Raw genomic sequence first — 22,325 nt, forward strand, 5'->3', positions numbered from 1 at the left:
TGGATGTTACAGTCCAATGTTTGGGTTCTTCTACTGGGCCTTTGACTCTGTTGGCATGAGTCCATCCCTGCTCTGCAGTTCACATGGCCAATGCGGTGGTGAGCAGTACCTGAAAGGGACCTTCCCACTGAGGAGTTAGAGACTGATCTCTCCATGGCTTAATCACCACCCAATCCCCAGGATTAATATTATGGATTCTGAAATCTAGGGTGGTAATTTGAGGAATTGCCCCTTTATGCCTTAGCCCTTCTAAGGTTTATGCTAAGGACCTAACTTATTTCTTGGCATTGGCTTCCCCTTCCTCATAGGTGGCAACCTCCTGGGCTGAGGTCAGGAAGGGTAACCCAAACATCATTTCATGGGGTGACACCCCCAGATCTGTCTGGGGTTGGGTTCTAATTCTTAGTAAGGCCAAAGGGAGACATTTTATTCATGACATTTGGATTTTGATCATGAGCCTAACTAGAGCTCTTTTTAGAGTTGATTCATTCTCTCAACCCATCCAGAACTCTGGATGCCATGGAGTGTGTACTTCCCATTTCACTCCCAGGGCCTGAACAACTTTCTACGATATCTTTGATGTGAAGTGAGTTCCCAGTCTGAATCAATCTTGTTTGCCATCCCATATCATGGAATGATTGATTATAGAAATGTTTTACTCACAACATTGGCATTGGCTTTCACAGTGGGTACCACCTCTACCCAATGAGTCACGTGATTTACTATCAGTGGCAAAAACTTTCACCATTGTACCTGGAGAAGCTCAGTAAAGTCTACTTGGATGTTTTGGAAGGGCCATAAGGCTGGTTGTGACCCTCCTCTGGGTGTTTTCCTCATTATTTTCTTATTCACTTGTTGACATATAACACACTTTTCAGTTACTTGCTTAGCTATTGTGAAAATTCCTATGCATCCCCAATCCCTTAGAAATTGATCACTTAGCACTTCTGTCCTCCAATGTGTTGTTCCATGTATGCCTTCTATCATTTTCTTGGCCAGGGGTTTATTCAACATTTGCCTCCCATCTGCTAATCTCCATTTCCCTTTGTTATGTTTATTGGCTCCTATTTTAAGGAGTTCTTTCTGTTCTGTCCCACTGAATACAGGGACTTTTTGCATTTGTCTCATGGATGTTAATACTGTTATTAGTTTTTCTGCCTGTGATTCAATTGCATTTTTATCTTCTAAATCAGCTAAATTGTTCCCTTGCGCCACTTTTGATGTCCTTCAATATATCCCACCACTACTTCCTCTGGTAATTGTAAGGTTTCTAACTCTTCTAAAACAAGTTTTTTGTGACTCAGTCCCTTTCCCTTTGAATTTAATAGCCCCCTCCCTTCCCAAATTTTTCCAAATGTATGCACTATTCCAAAAGCATATTTTGAGTCTGTATGTATTGTTCCCCTTTTCTACGCTAATATTTCCAGAGCTCATTTTAGGACATGCAGCTCCCACGCTTAGGCTGACCAGTTGGAAGGTAACTTTTCCTTTTCTGTGGCCACCAACACTTTGTGCACTATAGTGTAACCCGATATCCTGTGCCGCTTTATTACCTGTGAAGATCCATCGATGTACAATTGTTTTCCACCTTGGTGTGGTTGATCTGAGAGGTCCTCTCTTAGTTTAGTTTGATAGTTTATAAATTGTAGGCAATTCTGTATTGGTTCCTCATCTGGTTCTCCGTACAAAAACTGGGCAGGGTTGAGTTGGTTACTCACAATTAGCTCTAAACCATTATCTATTAAGATGGCTTCATACTTTACCACTCATGAATCAGTGAGTCATTTCTCAGCCTTTTGGCTCAGGATATTCCTAACTGAGTTTGGGATATATATCTTCAATTTTCCCCCAAAAGGTTAATTTTTTGCTTTCTGCTAGGAGTGGGGCAGTCTCTGCCACAGCCTGAATGCAGGTTGGCTACTCCTAGCTGACAGGGTCTAATAATTTTGAAAAATAGGCCACTGGTTTCCTGGATCCTCCCCAGCCCTGGGCTCACACTCCATATGCTACTCCTCTTTCTACATCTACAAACAGATAGAAGGGTTTGTCTGAGGCAGGAAGACTCAGTGCTGGTGAACTGACTAATTTTTGCTTTAAAGCTTTAAACATTTGTTCGTCATCTTTTCCCCACCTAATCTCTTCTTCCACTAACTTTTCATACAAGAGCCAGATGGCCTGTGTGTATCCTTCAATCCATAGCCTACAATATCCCAACAAGCCTAGAAACCTTCTGACTTCTCTCTTTGTTTTTGGCGGTGGGAGTGAGACTAACCCTGTAATTCTCTGAGTTCAGCCACCAGCTCCCTTGACAAATTACATGTCCTAGGGAATTTTACTTCCCTCTCTACAAAGTTGAGTTTCCCTTTTGTTACCCAAAGTCCTTGGTCCCTCAGAAAATTTAACAACACTATGGTGGATTCTCAAACTTCTTTTTCTTCCTGTCCTGTGAAAAGGAAATAATTTACATATTGGATGAGCTTTATCTCAGGTTTGATGGAGAAGAATTGTGTTACTTCTCCTAGGGCTTGACCGAAGAGGTTTGGAGATTTGGAAAACCCTTGGGGAAACCTAGTCCACCAAAGCTGTTTCTTACTCCCAGAATCAGGGTCCTCCCATTCAAGAGCAAATATATCCCTGCTTTTCTCTGCCAGTAGACCTGCCCAAAAAGCATCTTTTAGGTCTATGACACTAAACCACTGGTGTGCTGGGGGGATATTACTCAGTAGTGTAGAGGGGTTAGGTACCAATTCACTGTTTTTTTGTTCACTTCTCTCAAATCTTGGACAAGCCTATAAGTCCCATCTGACTTCTTTACTGGTAATATGGGTGTATTTTGGGGGGACATTCATGGTTCTAAGGTCTCATCCTCAAGTACGTCCTGGATCTGTGGCTGCAATCCTTGTCTCCCTTCCAGGGAGAGTGGATATTGTCATACCTGAACTGGATGGTTCTCATTAACTATTTATTACTATAGGTTTATGTTCTGTTTACCAGGGTTTTTTGCATTTGCCCACAACATCTCATGAATTTCGTCCTCATCTTCTTCTCTTAATTAGAGAAGCTTAACTACCGTTTTCCCTTCCTCTAGCAGAACTCCAATGTCAAACTGCACCTGTAAATCCCATCCTGATTAATTTCACCACGCTTCTGGAAGTAATAGAACATCCACAAATCCTATTTTATTTGTTCCTTCAAACTTTATTTGCTTTATAACTGAGACCTGGAACCCGTCCCCTTCAGCACCTACTGCTTACACAGTATCTTGACCTGTTTTGCACCCCTTTGGGATTCTGCAAACACAAGTTCATTCAGACCCTGTTTCTACTAAGAATTCAAATGCTTCCTCCTGGGAATATATTTTTAAAGTTATCAAGTGCTTCTGATGGTATTCTGTCCCCAGGAGGTAGAGCCCCTGACACCCCTAATCTTCCACTTCTCCTTTTTGCTCAGTCTCATAGATCCTCAGCTCCTTTTCCCTCTGGGGGAAATCCTTTCTGATATGTCCTCTCCCTTTACAGTAAAATCAAACTGGTCCTGGGTTCCCTTATTTCCCAAATTCTCCTTTTTGTGCCCAGTCCCAAGGTGCTGCATCCCCCCTCCATCTATCTTCCTGCACTTGGAATCCCCCTCCCTTACCTGGGTAGTTCTTTATGTGTTGGTTTCCTTCCCTAATGGCAGTTACCCTTACCTTGGCTTTTGCCTTGGCCTTCTCTTCATCCCTCTTTACATACTCCTTCTGTGCTTCTCTTAAAAGATCCTCTAACCTCCTTTCTTGCCCACCATCGAGCTTTTCTAACTTTCTCCATATATCTGGCCAAATGTGAGTGACGAAATTTATGTCTAGTAAGATCTGTTCAGCCACTGTATCAGGGTCAACCCCTGAATATTGCCTCATATTCCTTCTCAATCTTTCTAGCCACTCTGTCCTGGTTTCTTACTTCCTTTGCTGCTCATCAAAAGCTTTATGAGATTTTAATTCCATGGAGCCACCTCTTTGATACCTCTTATAATCAATGTTCTATATTCCTCCATATCTTGCCTTCCCCCAGTGCAGTGGTGCTCCCAGGCAGGACGCACTATGGGCATTTTCATATCCCCAGGAGGTCCTTGCACATGCTCCCTTTCCCATATTTGTATCCCAGCCGCTCGGATCATGTGTCTTTCTTCTGGTGTGAACAACATAATCATTAATGATTGCATCTCTTCCCATGTATAAATATTGGGCCCCAAAAACTGGTCTAACTGCTCTGTGGCATCATATTTTAAAATGGTTATATGAGTTCGGTTGTAAAGTCGGTTATCCCTTTTATAAGTTAAAAATATGGTTTGGTCCTCAGTTCCCCCCATGTACTTCCCTCATAATGGTTTCTCCCTAAGTTTGTTACCCCTTGTTTTCCCACCAATGGCTTGTCCCTCAAGGTGACTGATCCCTTGATCCTTCCCTTCATGCCCTTATAAGTTTATTTCCTCCCTTCTGGTGCTGCCCATTTCCCCTGTATATCATTGTAACCACCCCTCTTTATTTCGAGAACCTTCTGTGTCAATCATCCCTTACTCAATGTATAATTTGCCTCCAGAGCCTCTTCCCTCCCCTATGTAATCCTTACTGGTTAAGCTGTGTCCCACGCTCCTTCCCTGAGCTTCATTTATTGGTCACCTCGTGTCTCCTCCTGCCACACTCATTCCCTTTATCAGTGCCTCCCTAAGCCGTCCTCCTCTGACACCCATCACTGGTCCCGCCTGGGAAATAAAGCACCTTGGCATCCACACGAGTGTGCACTCCCTCCTTCCTTTATCTCGGGACTTCATAGCCACACTCTTGCCTGCGCCACCCATGCCGCAGACAACACCACTACCCGAGGGTTTTTGAGGAGAACCCAGGAGTGGCAGATCTTATGGTCTCCTCTGGCCACACACTGGGAGCGACTAGCTGGCATTTGTCCAGCTCCCGTGGCCGCAGAGCAGGCTACAGGGAAAAATCCTTTTCCTGAGATCCAACCTAAGCCTGCCCCAACTCAGCTGCAGCCGTTCCCTCCACTCCTGTCCCTGAGCACCAGAGGGAAGAGGTTCCCACAGCCCCAGCCAGGGACCCGCTCCCAAGGCTGTTGCCATGGCCACCAGGGCTGGGACCAGCTGGGATGCTCGGTTTCCATGGGCCGGCGTTCAGGAATGGGATACCCCAATTTCCTGCTCTTGCTAAAACGGCGCTGCCCTGGCTGCCCTCCTGCCTCCCATGAAAAGCACAAAAGGCAAAGATCTCAGTCTGGGATAAGAACAATTTATTGGGAACAGCACCGAGATAAGGAACAAACAGAAACAGAAACAACACTGGTAACAGAACGGATAGGAAAAAGGATTTACAGGGAAAAATTCAACATCATTCAAAATTCAAATCTCAATTTCCTCCTACCTGGAAAGAACATCCTTCTCCTCAGGGGAGAGAGAGTCCGTTTGCTGCCCCTGGCAATGACCGGAGGTGGGAGTGAATGTAATGACATGATCATGGCCAGAATCTCATGTACTTCAATCCAACATCATATCATTGGCAGGGACAGGAAAATGTACAAGTGTCTTCCCAGCATGGATCAGAGGGAAAATGGATCTCCAGGGCTTTTCCCAATATAGATCCTCCAATGGGGATAAAGTTGGGGCAGTGCACAAAGCTCCTCCTGCACTTGGGGCATTTGCAGGACTTCCCTTACTGGTGCCTCCATTGGTGTTTGGTCAGGTGAGAGCTCTGGGCGAAGCTCCTCCCACACTGGGGACACTCATTGGGCCTCTCCTCTGTGTGGATGCGCCAGTGCGTGATGAGCTGGGAGCTGCACTTGAAGCCCTTCCCACAGTCGGGGCAGCAGAAAGTCCTCTCCTCTGTGTGAATGAACTCATGCAGGCAGAGATTCGAGCTTGTCTGAAACCTCTTCCCACACTGGGGACACTCGTAGGGCCTCTCCCCTGTGTGGATGCACAGGTGCCTGATGAGGTGGGAGCTGCAGTTGAAGCCCTTCCCACAGTTCGGGCAGAGGAAGGGCCTCATATCCGTGTGAATTCGCTGGTGGCAGAGGAGATTAGAGCTGCTCTGAAACCATTTCTGGCACTCAGGACACTCGTAGGGCCTCTCCCCAGTATGGGTCATCTGGTGGCTGATCAGGGTGTTGCTCTGCCTGAAGCTCTTCCCACAATTCAAGCACTTGTGGGCCTTCTCCCATCATGAAGCTGCTCCTGGGCCACCAGCTCTGAGGTCTGGCTGAAGCTCTGTACACCTTCCTGGCTCAGGGAGGGTCTTTCCTTCTCAAAGCACACTGGGGTGGGTTTGCAGCCCCTTCTCCTGAGGGATCTCCGGGGCTTTTCTTCCCTGTTTGATTCCTGTGCACTAGAGTTGCTCAAAATGGCCTCTTCCACAAGGGTCGGCCAAGGAGATTTTTCCTCCCTGGTCTCTATCCTCAGCTCCTTGTGTGGGGGAGAAAGGACAAGGAAAGGATGGGATTTGCCTCTGTGCCCCAGGGAAGGAGATTCCTCCAGTGCATCCCCAGCAGGATGGCATTGGCAGCAGGGTTGTCCTGCAGCCAGGGGCCATGCTGGGCTGGGAGATGGAGCTGGAGAGAGAGGGAAAGGGGCACTGACTTCCTCCTCACCTGCCTGAGTTTTCCAGGGTTCCTTCATGTTCCTCACAGCCTCTTCCTCCATCTGGAAAAGGTTTTGGGATGGGAAATCCTGTTTTGGGAGGAAAACAACAGATGAGCACATTGTTTTTTCTACTGGTTTGAAGGCAAACCTGGGGAGGGTCTAAGCCAGAATTACAATTTAATAAGAAAATGAAGATCAAGGCAATGATACAGAAACACTGCCTTAAACTGACAGGGTCAGGATATAACCTGCTGGTCAGGGTGGTGGCAGCAGTCCCATTAAATTGTGGCTGCAGTCCTGTTGGAGTGATGAACGTGATTCTGTCAAAGCAGTGATCCTGTATTAGTGTCTAGTCTTCCTCTGAAGGTCCAGTGGTGGTTATGGAGCTCTTGTCCTCTGGGAATCCAGTAGGCAAGGGGCTTCTGGTGTAGCAGAGCTCAGCTTATATCCAGGTAGGAATGCTTAGATCCTCCCCCTAGGTGGAACATCCCACAATGGGATGATAGAATTTTATCAGTCCTGCAGTGACACTCAATGGCCCATTCACAGAGGATATCTCCCCTGGAGGGTGTTATCAGGGGTGAGTCATGAAAGACATAAAGAACACTGCCTTCCCTGTTTATAGCAGTTGATGAAGATGGGGATGGAAAATATGCATTTGGTTACATCTTACATTGCAACCTGAAACAGTGGGGTACTCCCTGCTCAGGGGGTGAACACCACCCCCCTTACCCAAACTGGCTCAGGTGTAAAACCCCCACCCTGGGAAGGGCACACACACATAGGGGACAATGTCGCACTTGGCCTGCTCCAGGGGAGGTCTCTGTCCCTTGTCACTACCTTGCTGTTCCCCCTTTTCCCTTTCTTTCCATCTCTCTCTCTACCTCACATTTACTGTTCAATAAAATCCACTTTGGATTTGGTCTCATTAGCACTTTAATTGGGGCAGAGGTATCTCTCTAACAATTTTATTGACCATATTGCAATATTATTTTGGCACAGTGAGTTCAGGGCACTTCTGTCTGACTCCAAGTGCCTTTGACAACATCATGGTTCCCTCCTTTGAGGACGCTGTGGTTCTTTCTGGAAGAACTCTTGGAAATTTGGATGCAGCTTCCTCTGAGCAAGTTATGGGAGAACTGGTGAAGAAAGTGGCTGTTGTGGCCCATATAACGAAAATATTTTTTTGTCCCTCCTTGAAAAGTTTGTTAAAATCGTTGGAGGAAAGGAAGCACATGTTACCAGCGAGACTGACAAGGTTCATTCTCACCACAATGAGGAACACAAGGCTGCTGAAGTCCCAGAAGAAGCCCAGCTCAAGTAGCTAAATTCCCGAATAACTCCTGAATTCCTAGGCTTAGGGGCTTTGCCAAATGTGAGAATCATTTTTCCCTTCATCCCTGTCATCTTTGTGACAGCTACACAGGCTTCCCCTTCATTTTAAAAATCTGTATTGGGCCAAATTTCCACTTTTCTTTTATTGGAACCTGCTAGCAGCTGAGCTGGAGTTGTGCAGGAACCAATGAAACTTGGAATTGCCACAGAATTGCTTGGATTGTCAGTTTATTCATGTTTGGGATTTGTTTGTGCTTTCATCACAAGTTACTCGTGGGAAGAGAATATATTCTTCAAAGTGATTTATGCAGAGTCAAGTTTGATTTCTGCCAAGTTTATTTTGTCCAGTGCCTAGAGGATGCTCAGGGGTCTCTAAGTCTCTCACCCTGGGCGATGCTTGGGAGGGGTTTTGGGGGACTGTTCCTGTCCCTGTCACCCCAGGCCATTCCCCAGGGGGTCTTCATCATTCTCACCCCAGGGAATGCCTGGAGGGTCTCCCTCCCTCTCACCCCTGTGCCAGGGAGTGCTCGGGGTTGTCTCTGTCCCTCTCAGCCCAGGGGATGCTCAGGGCTCTCTGTCCCCTCACCCTGGGGGATGCTCGGGGGGTCTCCATCCCTCTGGCCTCAGGGAATGCCTGTGCAGGGCTGGGGACCAGGGGCTCTGTGTCCCTCTCACCGCTGAGGGTGCTCGGGGCTGGGGGGGCTCTCCAACCTTCTCACACCTGGGGAGGCCAGCTCTGTCCCTCTCAGCCCTGCTGTGACCCCACCCAAACATCATCGGGGTCAGAGGGACAGAGACACCTCCAAAGCCCCAGAATTGCTGAACCTGGGATTTGGTTTGGGGCTGAGGATTTAGGAAGGGGCTGGAATTGGGGCTGGGTTGGAGTTGGGGCTGAGATTTGGATTAGAGCTGGAATTGGGGTTAAAGCTAGACATGGGATTGGCATTAGGGCCTGAGTTGGGCTTGGGTCTGGGGCTAGACGAGTCTGGGACTGGGATGTGATTAAATACAGAACTGGAGAGTGTCTATATGTGGAGTGAGATTGAGACCAGGATCAGGGTCAGATTTGGCACTGAGCTCACCCACAGCGGGAGAGGGGGGATGTCACTGCAGGATGGTTTGGGGAAAATCCTGGTTTGGGGAAAAACAAGGTGTGAATGCCTTGGGCTGGGGATTCCCCTCACCCAAGTACATCTCTAGAAGTCACCTGATGTGCATAAAAACCTCCAAAAATCAAGAGTGAATAAAAAAAGCCACCAGGAGTTCCCTCTTTCAAGTCTCATTCCTCTGTTGTTCTGGTGGTCTCCCATCTCAGGGCTGCTGGGGATCCCATGGGGTCCTGGGCATCCCCCTTCTCCAGGGTCCTACTTAAGGATTCTGAGGGGTTTTGGGTTCCCCCTCTCCAGCCTCCCCCCAGTCCAGCCACTTGGGGCTCCCCCCCTCTCTCCACCACCCTACACTGCTTCAGGGAAAATTTGGGAGAAAATTTCCAAAAGAGGTTTCCTCTAGAAAGCAGATTCAAGCAGCTCCTCCCCCAGGTAGTTCAGGAAAATATTTCCTTGGAGAAAAGTGGAAAAAACTGTTTATTTAACAGGCAAAGCATTCACCAACACAACAAATGAACAATAATAAACAATAAAACATAAAGAGATGACAAACTCAGAAAGTCCCCCTGTGGGCAGTAGCTCAGCTCATTCAGACTCTTATCAGTCTCTCATCAGTACCCCCAGTGCCGGAAATTCCGTGGCCCAGGCTCGACCCAGTGGGCCACAGGTGGGAGCTGCTGGTGGTGTTCAGGGTGTTCAGTCCAGACCAGGTTTAAACAGCTCAAAAGAAAAAGAAAAAGAAAAAGAAAAAGAAAAAGAAAAAGAAAAAGAAAAAGAGCAGTCCAGGGTACTTCTCTTCCTCAGCCAGCTAAAAACTAACTAAAAGCAAAGGAGAGCTCTGTCCCGCTGTCTGTCTGTCCATCCTGTCCATCCAGGAGCCATAATGTGGAGGAAATGAAGCAAAGTGAAAGCAGTTTCTGAAAAAGAGCTGCCGCTTCTTCCTCCCACACTTCACGCACAAAAATGGCCTTAAAAGTGCAGAATTCATTTCTGGGCTAAACAGACCACTGGGGGTACGGGCATCATGAAGTCACCCCAGGATATGCCCCTGACAGGGTCAGGGGGTTCCGTCACCGCCTCATCTCTGGGCTGTCGGGGGTCCCCCAGCTCCGGTATCGCCCCTTCCCTTCTCCCCGCCCCAGGGGTCCCCTGTTCCACTACTCCGGCTCTAACGGGGATCCCCAAAACCAATGTCCTCCCCCGTCGGTACTGGGCCATCCCCACGTGGACCCCCTGTGACCTTGCAAAGGGGCGATTGTGGCTCCTCTCCCCCCGAAAAAGCTCCTCTCCGGGAGCCTGGAGATATCTGCGGCTCGAGTCCGGGATCTGCTGGCTCCAAACACTCTCCAAAAAATCCTGCTGGAGACCCCTGGCTGAAGTTATTTGGGAATTTAGCTACTTGAGCTGGGCTTCTTCTGGGACTTTCAGCAGCCTTGTGTTCCTCCCCTTGGAGTAAGTGAACTTTATCAGTCAATCAGATATAATTTGCTGCCTCTCCTCCAGTGATTTTAACAAACTTTCCAAGGAAGGACAACAAAATATTTTTTTTTCCAAAGGCCACCCACACCAGCCATTTTCCTCATCATTTCTCCCATAAGTTCCCCAGGAGGAAGGCGGGACTGTTTCAAAGTTACCAAGAGTTCTTCCAGAAAGAACCACAGCATCCTCAAAGGAGGGAACTATGATGTTGTCAAAGGCACTTGGAGTCAGACAGAAGTGCCCTGAACTCACTGTGCCAAAATAATATTGCAATATGGTCAATAAAATTGTTAGAGAGATACCTCTGCCCCAATTAAAGTGCTAATGAGACCAAATCCAAAGTGGATTTTATTGAACAGTAAATGTGAGGTAGAGAGAGAGATGGAAAGAAAGGGAAAAGGGGGAACAGCAAGGTAGTGACAAGGGACAGAGACCTCCCCTGGAGCAGGCCAAGTGCGACATTGTCCCCTATGTGTGTGTGCCCTTCCCAGGGTGGGGGTTTTACACCTGAGCCAGTTTGGGTAAGGGGGGTGGTGTTCACCCCCTGAGCAGGGAGTACCCCACTGTTTCAGGTTGCAATGTAAGATGTAACCAAATGCATATTTTCCATCCCCATCTTCATCAACTGCTATAAACAGGGAAGGCAGTGTTCTTTATCTCTTCCATGACTCACCCCTGATAACACCCTCCAGGGGAGATATCTTTGGATGGACCATTGAGTGTCACTGCAGGACTGATAAAATTCTATCATCCCATTGTGGGATGTTCCACCTAGGGGGAGGATCCAAGCATTCCTACCTGGATATAAGCTGATGCTTTCAACACTAGGAGCAGCTTGGCTACTGGATTCCCAGAGGACAAGAGCTCCATAACCACCACTGGACCTTCAGAGGAAGACCAGACACTTATACAGGATCACTGCTTTGACAGAAACATGTTCATCACTCCAACAGGACTACAGCCACAATTTAATGGGACAGAAACACTGCCTTGAACTGATAGGGTCAGGATATAACCTGCTGTTCAGGGTGGTGGCAGCAGTATCATTGCCTTGATCTTCATTTTCTTATTAAATTGTAATTCTGGCTTAGACCCTCCCCAGGTTTGCCTTCAAACCAGTAGAAAAAACAATGTGCTCATCTGTTGTTTTCCTCCCAAAACAGGATTTCCCATCCCAAAACTTTTTCCAGATGGAGGAGGTGGCTGCAAGGAAATGAACATGCCCCAGGAAACCCAGGCAGGTGAGGAGGAAATCAGTGCCCCTTTCCCCCTCTCTCCAGCTCCATCTCCCAGCCCAGCATGGCCCCCAGCTGCAGGACAATCCCGTCCTGATGAGGATACACTGAGTGGATCTCCTTCCCCTTCCCTCTGGCGTGGGGGCAAATCCCATCCTCTTCTTGTCCTTCCTCCCCCAGACAAGAAGCTGAGGATGGAGATGAGAGAGGACAAATCCCCACAGCAGAACCTCGTTGAAGTGGCTGTTTTGAGTGACTCCACAGTGCAGAATTCCACTGGGGAAGAAAATCCCCTGAGATCCCACAGGAGGAGGGGCTGCAAACCCAGCCCAGGGTGCTCTGAGGAGGAAAGACCCACCCTGAGCCAGGATGGTGGACAGAGCTTCATCCAGAGCTCGGAGCTGGTGGCTGATGGGCAGGTCCATGATGGGGAGAAGGCCCACAAGTGCTTGGAGTGTGGGAAGAGCTTCAGGCAGAGCAGCACCCTGCTCAGCCACCAGAAGATCCACACTGGGGAATGGCTCTACGAGTGTGGGATATGTGGGAAGGGCTTCAGCTACAGGTCAGAACTCAGCAGATACTAACGCATCCACATTGGGGAGAGGCCCTACGTCTGTCCCCAATGTCAGAAGAGGTTTCAAAGTAGCTCCAGTCTACTTCAGCATGAGCAGATTCACACAGAGGAGAGGCCCTTCTGCTGCCCTTAGCGTGGGAAGGGCTTTAACTGCAACTCCAACCTCATCAAGCACCATCGCATCCACATTGGAGAGAGGCCCTACGAGTGTCACCAGTTTCAGAAGAAGTTTCGGACCAGCTCCCATCTCCGCTGCCACCAGCACATTCACAAACAGGAGAGGCCCTTCCGCTGCCCTGACTGTGGGAAGGGCTTCAAGCACAACTCCAACCTCATCACCCACAAATGCATCCACACAGAGGAGAGGCCCTACGAGTGTCCCCAGTGTGGGAAGAACTTCACTCATAGCCTCAACTTGACAAAACACCCACAAGAGTCACCAGTAAGGGAAGTCCTGCGAATGCCCCAACTGCAGGAGGAGCTTCGTGCACTGCTCCAACTTCATCCCCCATGGAGGTCTAACGTTGGGAAGACCCTGGGTGATCCATGTTCCCTATGAACCATGCTGGGAAGACACCTGTCCCTATTCCTTCCCCTGTCAATGACATGGTGTGGAACTGAGGAACATGAGGGTCTGGCCATGGCTGCATCATTATACTCACTCCCACCTCAAGTCATTGCCAGGGGCAGGAAAGGGACTCTCTCTCTCCCTGAGAAGAATGGTGTTCTTTCCAGGTGGGGGAAATATGTTGCTGGGAAGAGCCAGGCAGCTGTGTTGTAGTTTTCCCCATAAACAGTTTTATTTATCCCTTCTGTTATCAATATTTTTTCTCTTCTGTTTGTTCCTTATCTCGTTGCTGTTCCCAATAAATTGTTCTTTTTCAGACCCAGGATCTTTACCTTTTGTGCTTTCCATGGGAGGCGGGAGGGCAGCCAGGGCAGCACAGTTTTAGCGGGAGCAGGAAATTGGGGAATCCCATTCCTGAACCCCGGCCCATGGAAACCGAGCATCCCAGCTGGTCCCAGCCCTGGTGGCCATGGCAACAGCCTTGGGAGCGGGTCCCTGGCTGGGCCTGTGGGAACCTCTTCCCTCTGGTGCCCAGGGACAGGAGTGGAGGGAACGGCTGCAGCTGAGTCGGGGCAGGCTCAGGTTGGATCTCAGGAAAAGGTTTTTGCCCAGAGGCTGCTGGGGCCCTGCCCAGGCTCCCCAGGAAAGGGTCCCAGCTCCAGAGCTCTCTGAGCTCCAGCAGCATTTGGACAGTGCTGCCAGGCCCAGGCTGGCATTGTTGGGGTGTCCTGTGCAGGGCCAGCAGTTGGACCGGGTCCCTCCCAGCTCAGCCAATTCTGTGGTTCTGGGATCCCATGAGCCTGGGGATGGGGGCTGCCAATGGTTGCCATGGCAACGGGCTCTGGCTGCAGGCCTGAGCTGGTGTCCATGGTAACCACCCCTGGCATGGGGTCTCCATGGAGCTGCCATGGAAACTGACCATAGCAACAGAGTCCTGGTGATGGTTGCCTGCTAAGGATCAGATTTGTCACAGGCCCTCTGAGGGGTTCCATGGGGACTTTCCCGGAGTCTCCAGGCTGTTCCAGAGCTGGAATGTCACAGGCACAGACAGGAGCTCCATGGAGACTTCCCAGGGCTTTCTGGGGATGGTAAAGAGCCCTGTGGTCAGAGGCAGTCTCAGCCATTCCATGGTGTCATCCCAGAGGACCTTGGGCTGCAAAGGCACCGATCTGTCACAGGCACTCATGGGGGCTCCACGGTGACATCCCAGGAGTCCCCAGGCTGCCAAAGAGCTGGGATGTCCCAGACACTCACAGGGGTTCCTGTCATGGGCACAGTGGGAGCTTGAGGCAAGAGCTTTATTTCTTTATTGGAGAAACTCCTGCTTAGACATGAAGTGCAGATATTACACCAAACAGCCATGAAGGATCCTCAAACTCGTGCAGGGCCCCTAGACTTCTAAAATTCCTTCTAAGAGAGGAGACTGGGAACGGCTGGATCCAATCCTAGCCCCAGTCTTTGTCAAAGGTGTAAAAGATTGGGCATTGGAATTGAACTTTAACGCTATTTGTCCCACAGGATTAATCATAGAATACCAGATAAATTTATATAAATACAACTCTGATTTTTTCTGATCATGATTAGACAGAATGGTTCATTTACACCACAGAGTAAATGAAAAAAATGAGTTATTGCTGCAGTCTTAGGTGGTCTGGACACAACCTTCCCCGAGAGTGTCTTGTGCCAATGGGTAGGAACCACAAGAGCACCAGCACACAAACACAAACACAGACACACACACAGACACACAGATACACACACACAGAGAGAGAGAGAGAGAGAGAAATGCTGAAAGTGTCCAGAGGCCAAAGACAAAGGATTGTCCAGGGTATAAATGGAGGGAAAGAGGGTGCAGAGGAGAGCACCAGGGATCCAATGGTCTGAGGGCTCAGGGGTGGTACACTGGGAAGGGACCAGTAGGAAATGCCAGGGTAGATGGACAGGATTACACACCAATAGGAAGGGAGAACTCGCCAGAACATGAACATCTAAGTGTAAAAGGGGTAGAGAAGGCCAATGGGAAGGACAAAACTGGGACAAATTAACATAGTGCTGCAGAGCACTATGGGGGAAGCCTTTTTTCTCACCCTGAGCTGTGAGGAGTGCCCGGAGCCTGTGGTGTGTCTTTCCAGGGCATTTCTACTGCCTTTTCCCTGGTAGGCTCACAGGTTTGCACAGTTGTGCAGTGCCACAATGATCCCCTTGGTTCTGCAGCCCTGCTGTGGCTTCTGTCTAACAATGGACCTGTGATACCACGAGGTTCCATAGTGTCACTATGGTCCTTTTGGTTCCACAAGGCCCTGCTGGGACATGATGGACCCTTGGTTCCATGAGGTGCCTGGGCTCCTACAGTCCCTCACAGACCCTTAAGGCCTCTCTGAGTTCCCCATTGCCCCTCATGGCCTCTCAAGGCCCTTCAAGGCCCCTCATGACTGATGGCCCCTCAAAGACCCTCATGGTCCCTCATTGCCCCTCACAGCCCCTCACAGCCCCTCACAGACTCAGGCCCGGAGCTCCACCCAAGGCAGGAGGAGAGGTTGGACCCTTCTTGTTCTCCTTTCATTTCAGTCCCTTCACAGCCATGAGTGCAGAAGGGCTGAAATGGAACCTTTCCCCAGCGTTTCCCTCGGGGTTAACTGTGGGCTGAAGCTCTGTGCTGGTGCTGGCCCGAGCGCCACCATCCCTGCAGCCGCCAGGCCTTTGCTGTCCCCCCGTGTCCATTCCCTGTCCCCAAGTCCTGCCCGGCTCTGGCAGCAGCAGCAGCCACAGCGCAGGGGGCGCCGGCCCGGCCCAGCCAGGACCAGGAGCAGCAGCAGCGCCGGCCCCTTCCCGCCTGCTCCTGCCTTGGCTCTTAAGGGCTTTTTCCAGCTCAATTCTGGAGCAGAGCAACCAGCTCCCACACACAGCCCTGACTGCTCAGGGCCCGCCTGTGCTGCCCTGAGCCAGCCCTCAGAGGAAGAAAGGATCGGGTTCCAGCGCTGTTTTCAACACTCTTTTACTCACCCTGAGGTGACAGGAGGAGGCTGCTGGTGCCTTTGCCTTGGGAATTGCAGATCATGGCTGCTCTTGGCCCTCTTCTGCTTGCAACCTGAATTTTATCCATAAAACTGCAAATGCCTCTTTCAGTTGGTGCTACCCATGGTGCTCTCATGACAATGAAGTCAGTATTTTTGTCACAGGTGTTATGTTTGCCCAATTATCCCATCATAAAAAAAACCCCAAACAATAATAAAAGTAGTAACAATTTTAATTAAATAGTTAAAATTTTAAAAAATATAAAATTGGATACAATATAATTTAATTAAAATAAGGGATAATTTGGTTCCAATAATAGCACATAAGCAAAAGATACTGCAGGGTACGGAGGGCAGACTTCAATGACCCTTGCCACTTCACGTACAAGCTTGCCAAGTGAAAGTCACCCCTTATTTGCCGTGTGTCAATATCATCTCCTCCCATTTTCGGTTCATCATATCTCTATCTCCGCCCTTATTACCACCTTTACCACGCATGCGCCACCACTCAGTTTGGTGGTCGCACAAGTCTTTGGGGGTCGTTTTGGATGAAGACCTCTCCTCTTCTTCTTTGTTCCTTAATTCACCTTAGGGTTACACATGCGCACCGAGCCAGTACAATGTAAGCCAAGACTAACGTATCACTACATCTACATATCAAGGCAATAAATCCCTTATAATTAGCATTTCCTGGGACCCAACCGGGTTGTTGTTCATTTTTAGCAACTGTATCTTCAGCTTCTTTCCTGTAGTCCTTGAAAACATCTGCTGGGAAGGGGTGGGGGTGGAGCCCCTCCTCTCCCTCTCTTCTTTGGCATTATAACTTTTTAACTAATTTATTATTCTAAAATATTAATTACTGTATCAATTACTGTTTCAATTTTTATCAGCATGAATCATACCTATTTATCACACAGGCATAAAAATCAGCAGATACTGGAATGCCCACCAGCCTCTGAACACTAAGATGAGGGGAATTAAAGCTTCACAGGCCACATTTGCGGTGCTCAAACGTAGCCCTGTTGCTGGCATTGTTGAAATAGAATAAACTGACAGAGGCCAGCATAGAAATTGCCTCCGCAATGTGGAATTAAATTAAAAAATCCACCAGAAGAAACAGAAACCAGAACTTCTCGACTTGTTTCATTGCTCCTTCCCAGCAGCAGGAAATGCAGATGCCCAGAGGTGTTTTGCACTGCTGCTGCCCCCAGTTTGAGCCCAGGCTCTGCCCAGTCCCAGCAGGAACTTGAGCCCAGCCCAGGGCACTCAGCGCACGCAAGGCCAGGCCCAGAGCCCTGGGCACAGCCGCCCATTGCGGGGCAGTGAAACAGACGGAATGTCCTGTGGCCCAAACCTCCTGCTCCTGCCACACAGTGCCAGCCTTATCCCCCTCCTCCTCCTCTCCCAGCACAGCACAAATTCCAGCTCAGAGGAGGCTTCCCCAGACAGGGCTCTGGCTCCTGTTCCAGCCTGAGTGTCCCTGCAGAGGAACAGGGCATCTTTCAGGCACTTCCACAAGCTCACGCTTCACACTTCCTGGGGAATATTAGATGGAAGTGGCCTTGCTAAGAAAGCCAAAAGACGAGGGAATGGATTAGTAATTATTAGAAAAAATCATCCTTCTTCCAGGAAAGGTTCACCCGGTCATTCCCTGCATTTCTCTTTTTCAGATTCTTTCAGTCAGCTACTCTGAGAGGTCCATCTTGTTCTGGTGCTTATCATTAACTGATTGTGCTCTTGATTTATGCACCAAGGCACCAGATGTGGAATCATCCACACTGAATTCAGAAACAAACTCCCTCTGTCAGAGCATCTTCACATTCCAGATAATTTTCAAGATGTCCAGTGACAGGTTGGAATGATCATCACACAAGCCTCCACTTGTGGCTGCAGGCTCTGGAGATTCTTTCTCTGCATTCAGCCAGGCTTGTATTCCCTAACAATTCTTTGTACCACCTCCTATTTTCTTAGCCTGGAACAGTAACAATGAAAACCTTACCCATAGCACAACTCCCCAGTCCACCAGGAAAAGAAAGGACAAGTTGTCAAGTCCTCAAAACTTTTGTCCTGCTTTGCTGCAAGAGTCCTGCTGCACGCAGTGTGGAAAGCCAAGAGAAGCCGCAGTTGGTGGCACATCTTGTGACAAGATCTCGACCTCACTCTCCAGGAAAGGTTTTTGAAAAGAGCAGACAGGATCACAGAGAAGATTCCTGGAAAACTGAACCAGCTTTCCAGAAGTGAAATGAAAATGGAAAGAAATCATCTGAAATGTTTTCCTCAGTTTATTTCTATGCTCCCCTTTTCCATCTTACACTATTTCTCCATGCCATGAGTTCTAAATGCATCTCACCTCTAAGATCAATGACTTAGTGAGTTTTAGACACACTAAAATACCGTGACCTGCACAGTTTGCCTTCCCCTGTTTTTGTTAGAAAGCAACGCTGGAGACATAAGTGCAGCGCTTGGGTCGGGCACGAATCCTGCAGGCAGGGAATGTGCCCTGGCAGTGTGTGATCCTCAGCAGGGACAATGCTCAGCAATCCTGCAGGCAGAGATTGTGCCCCGGCAGTGTGTGACCCTCAGCAGGGACAATGCTCAGCAATCCTGTAGGCAGGGAATGTGCCCTGGCAGTGTGTAACCCTCAGCAGGGACAATGCTCAGCAGCGTTGCTGTGCTCGGTCTCCATGGAACCATGCCAGGAGCAGCTGCTGAGCTCAGAAGCCATCGCAGCCCCCACCCTGCTCCAGAGCCCCTTGACAGGGTGGGCTCCTGCCCTGGCTCTGTGTGCCAGGAGCTGGCAGCGCTGGGTGCAGGGAGCCCAGGGAGGGCACAGAAACGCTGGGTGAGAAATGCTGGGGCACAGCGAGATGGGCGAGTGCAGCCAGCCAGGGCAGAGGAGCAGCATGCACAGGGGGCACAGCCTGCAGGACACATGGCCAGGGGGAGAAAACAGCAAACTGCTCAGGAGGGTGGAGAACAAACTTTTAGTTGCAAACTTCAGAGAATGAGGTATTTGGGAAATCTGAAACAGCATTGAATTACAGTAAATCACTTGACAAAGCACTGACTGAGCAAACTCTAACCTGTTCAACTTCAAGTTATCCAGACTTCGATAAAAGGAAGTCAGAAGAAGAGAGAGAGGGAGTCACAGTCAGTCTTGGATCTCAGCTGCTGTGAGCTCTGGAGCCGTGAGATGTGTCAGTGTCACACCTGTGTCACAGCCTGACCTGCTCTGGTCCCTCGCTCAGGTGGGGTTTTTGGGGTGCCAGGGGCTTGGCAGCCACTTTGGGGCTGGGCCAGAGGCTGCAGTGGCTGGGGTGGGGCAGTGACCACCCCACCTATGCAGACCTCTCCCTGCCCCCAAACACACACTGCAGATGTCTGGGGCCATTCATCATTTCTCTGCTCTCCAGCACCAAGGCAACGGACTCTGGCTACAGCTCTGAGCTCGTGCCCAAGGCAACCACCTCTGGCAATGGGGACTCATGGAGCTGCTCTCAGGAAACCCCCAAGAGCTGGGGAGTGCCCCAAAACAGCCTCAGAAATATGAGAGACCTCAAAATCTCTTCAGGAATGTGGATTATTAAAAAACTCACTCAGTAATGGGCTCCCCATCCCTTCATCATACCCAAACTTTCAGACCCCAATCCACCTCCCTAATCCCAACCCCAACTCATCCCACCACTCCTGGACATCAACATCCCCTTCCCAAGCCATATTTCCCCCATTTTCCATCTCCCAAACCCCATCCCACCCATCCTGCCCCACCCAATGCCCATCTCAACCCTCCTGATTTGAAGCCATCTTTGCTCAATCCCCTTCCAACCCCATTCCATACCAAAGACCTGTGGAATCAAGGAATTTTGGGGTGGGATTGAGTAGTTTTCAGTGGCATTGAGGTGACAGATTGAACCCTTGTCGAAGGAAGGGGACCCGGACACCAGGTGGTTCATCACAGGTCCGTTTATTGAAGAAAGCATCAAACACTTATACAGCAAATATTAAACTTATGAATATTCTGCAAGCCAAGCAATCTATTGGTTAAACTATACCATGAACTCTTCCTCATTCCTTAGGGGTTACATCTCTCTTTTCTCATGTCTCTTTCACTATTTGTTATTATACTACAGCTCAGCCCAAGGACACGCTATCTCACAGGTGCAGGACTTGGAATTAACCACGGTTTTGTACTGTTCCAGTTTCTAGCAGCTAAATTCCCAACATCCCCTCTTGTCTCTTTTGTCTCTTTGAGTGCCAAGAAAAGGGAAACGAGTACACCAAATACCCCCCAAAACCCCAAATTCTCCCAATTATTTCCCTGAATCTCAGATTCCCCTGAAACACAAGTAAAAAGTGAGGCTTTAGATGTCTTTGATGAACTTATCGATTTTTACCCCAATTTCCTCTGGTTTAAAGGGATGAAGATGAATCCAAAGAAAATTAGGGCCAAAATAAAAGAATAACCAGCCCAGTGTCTTCCCAACATGGATCACAGGGAATGTGGATCGCCAGGGTTCTGACCATTGTGGGTCCTCCCATGGGGGATGAAGCTGGAGCCGTGCATGAAGCTTCTCCTGCAGTTGGGGCACTCACAGGGCTGCCCTTACTGGTGACTCTGTTGGTGTCGGGTAAAGAACGAGCGCTGTGAGAAGCTCTTCCCACACTGGGGACACTCGAAGGGCCTCTCCCTGTTGTAGATGTGCCGGTGCCTGATGAGGGTAAAGTTGTGCTTGAAGCCCTTCCTGCAGTCAGGGCAGAGGAAAGGCCTCTCCTCTGTGTGAATGCGCTGGTGCAGGAGGAGATTAGAGCTGGTGTGAAACTTCTTCCCACACTGGGGACACTCGTAGGGCCTCTCCCCAGTGTGGATGTGCTGGTGCCTAACAAGGTTGGAGCTGCGCTTGAAGCCCTTCCCGCATTCAGGGCAGGTGAAGGGCATCTCCTCGGTGTGAATCTGCTGGTGGCAGAGGAGATCGGAGCTGGTGTGAAACCTCTTCTGACACTGGGGACACTCATAGGGCCTCTCTCCAGTGTGAGTGTGTTGGTGGGTGACAAGGACGGAGCTGCAGCTGAAGCCCTTCCCACATTCCCCACACTCGTAGGGCCATTCCCCGGTGTGGATCATGTGGTGGCTGATGAGGTGGTTGCTCTGCATTAAGCTCTTCCCACACTCCAAGCACTTGTAGGGCTTCTCCCCATCATGAAGTTGCTCATGAGCCACCAGCTCCAAGCTCTGGCTGAAGCTCTGTCCACCTTCCTGGCTCAGGGTAGGTCTTTCCTTCTCAGAGAACCCTGGGCTGGGTTTGGAGCCCATCCTCCTGTGCGACGGAACTTTTCCTCCCCATTGGAATTCTGCACTGTGGCACTGCTCAAAACAGCCTCTTCCACGAGGTTCTGGTGCAGGGATTTGTCCTCCCTGGTCTCCATCCTCAGCTCCTTCTCTGGGGGAGGAAGGACATGGAGAGTATGGTATTTGCCTCCGTGCCACAGAGAAGGGGAAGGAGATCCCCCCAGTGCATCCCCAGCAGGACGGCGTTGGCAGCAGGGTTGTCCTGCAGCCGGGGGCTATGTTGGGCTGGGAGACAGAGCAGGAGAGGGGGAAAGGGGCACTGACTTCCTCCTCACCTGCCTGGGTGTCCCAGGGCATCTTCCTCTTCCTTGTAGCCTTCTCCTCCTCCATTCAGCCAAGGTTTGGGAATGGGAAATCCTGGTTTGGGAAAAACAAGGTGTGAATCCCTTGGATTGGGAATTCCTCCCAACCAAATCCATCTCCAGAAGTCATCTGGTGCCCATAAAAACTTCCAAAAATCAAGAAAAAAAAAAAAAACCACCAGGAGTGTCCCATTTCCAGTCTCATCCCTCTGGGTTTCTGGTGGTCCCCTGTCTCAGGGCTGCTGGGGACACCATGGGACCTGGGGATCCCTCTCTCCAGGGTCCTGCTTAGGGATGCTGGGGGAATTTCAGGGTCCCCCTCTCCAGCCTCCCCCAACTCCAGCCACTTGGGGGTCCTCTGTCTTCCCACCAACCTGTCCTGGATTTGGGCAAATTTGGGAGAAAACCTCCAAAAGGGTTTTCTCTAAAAAGCAAATTCAAGCAGCCACTCCCCCAACCAGATCAGGAAAAGATTTCCTCAGAGAAAACGGGAAAAAAAACCCTGTTTATTTAACAGGCAAAGTATTCATCAGCACAAAAAATGAACAATATTAAACAATAAAACCTCTTGCCGCTACAAAAGAGATGACAAACTCAGAAAGTCCCTCTGTGGGCAGTAGTTCAGCTCAGTCTCTTATCAGTCCCTCTGGCACGGGAAATGCCACAGCCCAGGCTCAGCCTAGTGGGCCGCAGGTGCAAGCTGCTGATGCGGTCGGGGTGTTCAGTGCAGAGCAGGTTTAA

The 22,325-nt window shown here is 49.6% G+C and overlaps 1 protein-coding gene across 1 annotated transcript in view; it reads right to left on the bottom strand.

The window, feature by feature from the left end:
* Positions 1 to 20,952: 20,952 nt before the first annotated feature.
* The window catches only part of LOC134433359 (zinc finger protein 239-like), a gene marked incomplete at its 3' end in the record, with an annotated part of 37,114 nt that continues 35,741 nt past the window's right edge, over positions 20,953 to 22,325 (bottom strand). Inside the window, exon 3 of the mRNA XM_063182216.1 lies at positions 20,953 to 21,185. Within this exon, the coding sequence (XP_063038286.1) occupies positions 20,953 to 21,185 (233 nt within the window). The remainder of the gene's footprint in view (positions 21,186 to 22,325) is intronic.

Source organism: Melospiza melodia, unplaced genomic scaffold (assembly GCF_035770615.1).
Source record: "Melospiza melodia melodia isolate bMelMel2 unplaced genomic scaffold, bMelMel2.pri scaffold_18, whole genome shotgun sequence".
In the NCBI taxonomy this organism is placed as follows: Eukaryota; Metazoa; Chordata; class Aves; order Passeriformes; family Passerellidae; genus Melospiza; species Melospiza melodia.